This window comes from Dryas octopetala, chromosome 9, assembly GCF_963921425.1.
Source record: "Dryas octopetala chromosome 9, drDryOcto1.1, whole genome shotgun sequence".
NCBI lineage: Eukaryota > Viridiplantae > Streptophyta > Magnoliopsida > Rosales > Rosaceae > Dryas > Dryas octopetala.
This window is the reverse complement of record NC_141374.1, coordinates 13,854,279-13,861,887: the sequence shown is the minus strand read 5'-3', so window position 1 is coordinate 13,861,887 and position 7,609 is coordinate 13,854,279. Positions and strand designations below refer to the sequence as shown.

Sequence of the window (7,609 nt, the reverse complement as noted above, 5' to 3'; positions counted from 1 at the left end):
GCTAGTTTTTCAAATTTTCAGAAGCAAATGACATGGAAACCACTTCTCATTGCAACAAACAAAGACCAAATGAAACAATGAATTTAATTGTTCCGAAAAATTTCCTTGAGACACAAGAAAGAAAAAAATCGAAAAGGATATTGCAGTTACAACATCAAAATCGCAGAATATGGTTCCAGGAAATAGAAACTCAAAACTTTGAGTTGAAGCCAAAGTAATGACCACGCTATAGTCTTTGATGTAATAGATGTAATTACATTAATTGAGGTGTTTCTTTCTTTTGTTACATTAGAAGGGATCAAAATTTTCCCACCTTCTCCCAATATTTAGGCCAACTCCAAAGACTATTAATTGTGTTATTTCATACTTGTTACTAAGTACCTAATACCAGATTTCTTTTCACATAAATGATATTGTGTTCAAACCAAAAAATAAAGATATTCTGCCCCATAACCCAAACAAGAAATAAATTTAGTAACTCTAACATATATTTTCATAAGGTGCCAAAAATAAAGTATATATATTTTCATATTTTTTGATAAATAAATTTAGTAACTCTAACATAATTTGTGGAGGTTTGACAATTGACATGGCATATGAGCATAATTGGTGCGATGATGCTTCTATCACGGTGGTATATATGCAGAGTCTTCGTCAATGGCATATCCCATGCATGGCTGGAACCGAGTAGAAGCAAGAAGTGGGTCCGCATCATCCAAATCAAAGGAGGAATCAATGAATCATCATAGTGGATTAGTGGAGGCCCCTGCCCTGTCTTATTTTTTATCTCACAATTTAAAACGGGAATGGCTTTCTCTTCATATGTTCTTTTCTTTTCCATCTTTTTCTTTCTTTCTAAGAAACGTGCACCATGGAGCATTTCTACAAAAAAGCAGGCTAAAATACCAACATTAATTCAACGACCAAAAGTAGGTGTAAAATCAGGTACGTCACGGTTCTTAATCGTGATTATGTCATGTTAAATCCATGTGAATTGCATTTTGTAGTTCTTTAACACAAACTGTTTCTTTTTCTTAAATTATATTATTAATCTTAATTGCTATAGTAACCAAATAATGTTAGTAATTATATTGTTTTGTTTGAGGAATTACAAATTGACATTGACATAAAACACATAATAACAATATAATTAATAAATAATTATTTTATATACAATGATTGTTCGGTTAATAAAAAAGGTCCTACCAATTATTTGGTAGTCCAATTGAAAGAATCGTGGACTTGTCCACCATATACACAAGTTTGTTCCCCACTCCTTCCAAATAAAAAATAATAAAAATAAAAGAGGTCCTATATTTAGATACAACTCTAAATGCTAAACTACTAAACAAATAGTACTAATTGTTTCTATAAATAATTTGTATATACCCAATGCTTCAAAGAATCATTGAAACTTATCTACACTTAAAACAAAACTTGTGCAGATACCCTACAAGAAAATATCATAAGATTATGGGATTAACTACATGATGGGTGTTGTATGCTGGTATTAGAGAAGTGGATACTCTGATCTGATCCATTTTTCACAAAAGGGTTTCCAGAAGCATCTAGATCAATGATGGCAGTGTCACCAGGGTTGTAAGCTCCAGAAAGAAGCGCTTCGCTCAATGGATCTTCAATTATTAACGTAATTGCCCTCCTAAGAGGACGAGCACCATAAAACTTGTCATAGCCTTGCAGACATATGAGGTCCTTCACTGATTCAGACACCTCCAATCCCATTCCAAGAGATATTAGCCTCTGCTTCACCTCTTGTAGCATTAAATTTACAATCTCAAGCATCTACAACAACCAAACAATGATGTAAATTAAAGCATCTACATGACCCAGCTTGTGTGCTTGGGTGACATGACATCCCCTCTGAATGTTCTGTTTATAAAAGCTTTCTTTTCTCGTGGTGGTAACTCAAAGTTGTATTGAGCAGACATATCAAATAATTGAAAATCTAATCCTAGAGACATAAAAGTGTAAGCTAATGCTCCTAGCACTCAGAACACTGAAATTTTCAATCAATGGAAAATGACTAACCTGAGCCTTTTGAAGGGGGTGGAATACAACTACTTCATCTATCCTATTGAGCAACTCTGGACGAAAATATGCCTTGAGTTCTTCCATTACAGTTGCTTTTATTCCAGCATATGAAGTTGACTCATCATCTGCAACCAAGAAACCAATGGAACTACTTCTACCCTTCGCGATGATAGTAGAACCCACATTAGATGTCATCACTACCAATGCATTCTTAAATGATACTCTCCGTCCCTATCAAATCCAAATTTTACACAAAATGAGGCGATAATCAAAGATTATGTAATAAGGAAGAAGGTTAACACAACTTACTTGGATCTCCCTACCAAAACACAAAAAAAAAACCTTCCAAAAAAGAACCTGGTGGATCAACCATTTTCCTTGTATTGAGCTAAGTGTCTAACTAAATGCCAAAGGCCACAAACCTGAGAATCAGTAAGGTGGCCATCTTCAAACATTTGGAGAAGGATGTTGAATATATCTGGATGGGCTTTCTCTATTTCATCAAGCACAACCACTGTAAAAGGTCGTCTTCTAATAGCTTCTGTTAGAGTGCCCCCCTCTCCATAGCCAACATAACCTGGGGGTGACCCTATTAATTTGCTGACGGAATGTCGTTCCATATATTCACTCATGTCAAGTCGTAGCATGGCTTCCTCCTGTAACAATAAGTCAAGGATCACACAAACTGAATTAGCATTTTGACCCATATCCAAACCACAAAGATAGTCTTTGGCTATTTTAGTCCTCTTGAGAACTTTGTGTTTGCTCTAATAGCAACCAAAAGAGGCTTTTCAATTAATCCCTCTAAAAAACATGAGCATCAATTTAGATCGAATGTATGCCTATGCCTCACCACATTCCCTACTACATCAAGGTTCCTTTGCATTTTTAATCTAAACTACTACCCATTGTAGAATGATTACCTTCTAAATATAGAGCGAAGACTCTTACCGATCCAAAATAACATGCAGCCAAAACTTTTGTTAATTCAGTTTTGCCAACCCCAGTAGGACCACAAAAGAGCAGTGCTGCCATGGGTCTGTTAGGATCCTTCAATCCAACCCGGGATCTTTTAATAGCTCGAGAAATGGCAGCAACAGCCTCATCTTGACCAACAACCCGTTTCCTAAGCTTCTCGTCAAGACCCACCAGGAGCATTCTGTCATCAGCAGTGAGCTGCTGAAGAGGGATCCCTGACCATAGTGATGCAACTGCTGCTATATCATTTGGTCCCACCACTGTCGGTCTGAAAAATATATTAGCAAGAAACCCAGTTAAATATCATTCTGACCCCCTTAGATAATGCAGGCCGACTGCATTATCCTTCATACACATTTTCAGGGCCAAAAATCATACTCATCATCTTCTGTGGAAGATGGAAAGGAGTCCAGAATGGGTTCTCTGGTATCATCCACACTAGAAGCAGAGCCATTTTTCAGTTCACTCGTTAGGACCTGCTTATATTAAAGATATAACACTAACAATATTAGAAGATCATTGAACAAGGTATGTGTATGATAGGACGTAGGAGTAATGTCATTACCACTTCATGCATCGCCTGAACAGTACGAATTTCTTGCCAATAATCATCAGGTGACTTTGAAAGTATACCAATTTTCTGTTCTCTTTTCCTCTTAAAGGCTTCCATACAAGCTCTACTTCCCGCCTCATCAATGAGATCAATAGCTTTATCAGGAAGATATCTATCGGATATATATCTTGCTGATAGATACACAGCAGCATTAATGGCTTCTGGTGCATATCTGCAATTGTGATGGGCCTCATATTTCTCACGCAGACCTAATAGAATCCTAACTGCATCGTCCTAAAAATTTTCACATCATATCCAATTAGGAATTATACAATGGCTGAACACTTAACATACAACAAGATGAAAATACATATTGAAAAAGACCTGGCTTGGTTCATTAATCCACACAGGTTGGAATCTTCGCCCAAATGCTTTATCCTTTTCAATATATAACCTGTATTCATCTGCAGTTGTGGATGCAATGCACTGCAGAGAATGGAATGTTAATGCAACTTGAGTGACACAACTTATACTATGCTTAAAGAAGAAAACAATCAGATATCTTAAATGCAGAATAACAACATGTTGCTCTTAACATCACTGATTGAAATAAATTTCCAAACAACAATAAAGAAAAAATATAACGAAAAATGCCATTACTCAGGCAGTAATGTAACTCCAACAATAGAATGTCTTATATGGTGGATTAAATTGACACTATTTTTTGGAGCCTAAAACTTATGAAATTATTGAAGTTAAATAGATTGCAACTCAGAAGAATAATGCATGGAGGAAATACAAAAAATGGAACTAGAAAGTGAAGTGTACGACAATCACTTTCTAACATCACTGATTGAAAATAAGGACAATAGACGTAAGTGTGTCCCCAACAGTTGTAATATCAATTGGAGAAGCTTAAGAAAGTCGCATCATCCCAATCTCAAGACAAAAGGAACTTGAGTTGAGTCCAACATTACTAATTTTATCTTGTAATGAAAGAAGAACTATTGGCAAAAAAATGGTCCAATAAAGGCCATTTCATCAAACAAAACATCAACTCCCAGTACTTGACTTGGGCTGCATGTATCTCTATCAATAGGTTAGTTCTCAGCATTAGTTCTTGGAAATCACATGTTTACCCTTCCAGCACACTCTTTGACTTCCCCTTGCTTCAGTGCATGAGGTCCTTTCTTCAAAGGATCTGTGGGTCAAGCACTAAGCATAACCCCATAGATCAAAGCATACAACAGCATGCCAAATATTTACAACGACCAGTTAATGACTGATTGTGAATGACTAATGGCTGCTGGTAAAGTGTTAATTGTGCCTCCACTAACTAGTATTATTACTTACAACGAGGGGAACACTCCAATAAAAAATTACAGATGGCATGCCAATACACGAGGAATTTTTTTTTCGTTCTGAAATACGAGGACTTCAATGGTCATTAAACTTACATCTGAAGCAAAGATTATATGAAGGAGAAGGGGAACAAAATATAACCTGTATTTGACCCCTCCCAAGTGACGGTTTCAATAGATTAGCAATGTCAAGACCATTTCCTCGTCCAACTGTGCCGGACTCAATAAGGGTATGGACTTCATCAATAAAAAGAATAATGTTTCCTGCAATGCAAGCACACTAAAATAAGCATAATGGAAGTGCTTCTTTCCCATGCAAAAAGTCCAAAAAAGTGCATTCACCTGATTTTTGTATGTCACTTATTAAGGCGGTAACACGCGCCTCCAATTCTCCCCTCTCCTTTGAACCAGACATTAATAGTGCTACATCCAAGGACATTACACGCTTTGTCTGTGGAAGCAATAAAGCTAATTGAATTTGTCATATACAGCTTTATTAAATTGGATGATGGGAGTGTAGAGCTAGAAGAACTATAGGAATATCAATCATTTGTGAGAACACACCAAGAGAAAAGCAGGAACATCTGCCTGTGCAATACTAGTCGCCAGTCCTTCAACAATGGCCGTCTTCCCAACCCCACTTTCACCAAGAAGAATGGGGTTATTTTTGGTTCTGCGACAAAGTATCTGAATAATTCTCTGAACTTCAGTTTCTCGGCCAATAACAGGATCAATGAGTCCCTCACTAGCACGAGCAGTAAGATCCACACAGAATTGGGCTAAAGCACTTTTCTCTGAAAAGCACAGTGAAATTACAGAGCATTCCCTCTACTTGTAATAAAGATAGAAAACAATAGAGAACAGCAAACTTACTTCTTACCTTTCGTTTTCTCTGAGGATTTCTTAGCAGTCGATTTTCGGGAAAAGGTTTTTTGGAATCCCCCAGATGGTTCTCTACCATCTTTGGCAAGCTCTACTTTAAGTCTGGAGGCTGCCTCATCTAACAACTGGTTTACATTTACCCCCAGTCTGAAATCACATTAAATTAGTAGGCTTCAGAATAGAAAATTGGCATATATAACTTTCAAACTTTGGTGCCAAAAAGAAAGGCTGCTCTCACTACAACAATTCACCTTATAATTATAAGCTTTATTATGAATAAGTATACTCCATAAAAAAAATGTCTCTTTTTTATTAAAGAAAGGGGGTAGGCATTTGGTGAGTGTTGAAGCATGGAAATTTTGTAATGTAGAGACTGCCCTGCATGAAAACAATCAATCCCCACCATTCTCATAATTTTGTAATGAGAAACACATGGAGAATTTAGGATTACACATAGTAATATAGCATAGGCACATCATATGAAGAATCCACAAGAAAAAGTCTTTTATCATGTTCTGAAATCAGATTTTCCAGATTTCCCTTTTGGGACAGCAGTATTTAAGAAGATTGAAATGATCACTTAGGCATACAATTTAATCAACACAGATACCAGGTGCAACTCATGGATGGAAATGAAAGCTGGAAGTGGCTGAGCAACAAAAGTAGAAAAAGAAAACTGAAATGCAAGATGGGTCACAAGTCACAAGAATAATACCTTCTAAGGACCTGACCAGCACTTCCATCATCAGCAGTGAATAGGCCGATGGCAATGTGCTCTGGAGCAATAAAATTATGAGCTCTACCCCTCGAATACTCAAGCGCAGCCTCAAGCACGCGCTTTGTGGCAATCGAAAAGGAGACATCGGTGGCAGACCCAGAAGAAGCAGAAGCAGTAGTAGTACTTTGACTACTGAGATGATGATACCAAATGGCGCGAACAGCTTGGCGTGCCTGGTCAATGGTGATGCCCGATCCCAGGAAGCCATGGGAGGAAGGATGAAGATGACGATGCTGTTCCTCCTCAGCGATTAGACCCAGCAAGAGATGCTGGGTAAACACCATGTCCTTGCCAAGGGCTTTGGCTTCTCTTTGGGAAAAGATGACAGCTTTGATTGCTCGCTCCGTGAATCGCTCGAACACCGCAGAGACGATTCGAAGCTGCTTCTTCCTCGTCCTCCGAACAGTGCAGCCATTGAGCAAGGGACGAGCTTTGGGTTGAGACAAGAAAGACGAAAAGGGGGTTGATGGATTGAGAAATAGGCGAATTGGGTACACAGAAAAGCCTTCACTGCTGCTTCTGCTGCTTCTACAACAAGTAGATTGTAATGGGAAATGAGCAAATGATATGTGTTGAGATGGAGTCCTCCATTGAAGTGACGATATCAGCACCGAGGATGATGACGACACATGCATTCTTCTGACTTCTCAGGCAGAGAGAGAGAGTGAGAAAGAGGGAGAGGGAGTTTCAGGTGGGAAGGTTTGGTTTGGTTTTGGTTTGCTCTGCTTTTGCTTCAAAAAGAGTATAAGAATAATGAAGGATTTTGATCCAAACTAAACTAATCAATCTGTTAAGCTGAAGACCGAATAAAAGTGTTTGATGCTGCTATTGTTAACCACGTCCAACATCACTTCATTTGCAAGAAAAGTTTTTTATTTATTTTTTTAATTAATGACTTATCATTTGTCCACATCCCATTCAATGCTACTTCAACCATAATTCATAAGCATTTACAGGAAAACAAGTATAAGTTATAGTGTGGTATTGAGCCTATTGTGTATTGAC

The 7,609-nt window shown here is 37.6% G+C and overlaps 1 protein-coding gene across 2 annotated transcripts; it reads right to left on the bottom strand.

The window, feature by feature from the left end:
• Positions 1-1,121: 1,121 nt before the first annotated feature.
• On the bottom strand, positions 1,122-7,364 carry ERD1 (Clp ATPase). Of its 2 annotated transcripts, none has more exons than XM_086228614.1 (12): positions 6,542-7,364; positions 5,825-5,973; positions 5,509-5,738; positions 5,287-5,395; positions 5,087-5,208; positions 3,968-4,069; positions 3,596-3,877; positions 3,409-3,509; positions 3,004-3,298; positions 2,475-2,708; positions 2,050-2,283; positions 1,122-1,803 (listed from the first exon to the last, which is right to left on the bottom strand). In XM_086228614.1, exons 1-12 carry the CDS (start codon positions 7,237-7,239, stop codon positions 1,480-1,482), a joined length of 2,880 nt encoding a protein of 959 aa, XP_086084740.1. In that variant the 5' UTR covers positions 7,240-7,364; the 3' UTR covers positions 1,122-1,479. The 2 variants fall into 2 exon arrangements, with proteins under 2 accessions (XP_086084740.1, XP_086084741.1); XM_086228615.1 differs by having other exon boundaries at positions 3,409-3,506.
• Between the last annotated feature and the right edge of the window lie 245 nt (positions 7,365-7,609).

Coding starts and splice junctions, on each gene's coding strand:
- ERD1 (XM_086228614.1), bottom strand. CDS start 7,239: ATGCATGTGTCGTCATCATCCTCGGTGCTGATATCGTCACTTCAATGG. Junction 5,209..5,286: donor AAGTGACATACAAAAATCAG/GTGAATGCACTT, acceptor CTTGCATTGCAG/GAAACATTATTCTTTTTATT. Junction 3,878..3,967: donor GGATTAATGAACCAAGCCAG/GTCTTTTTCAAT, acceptor GAAAATTTTTAG/GACGATGCAGTTAGGATTCT.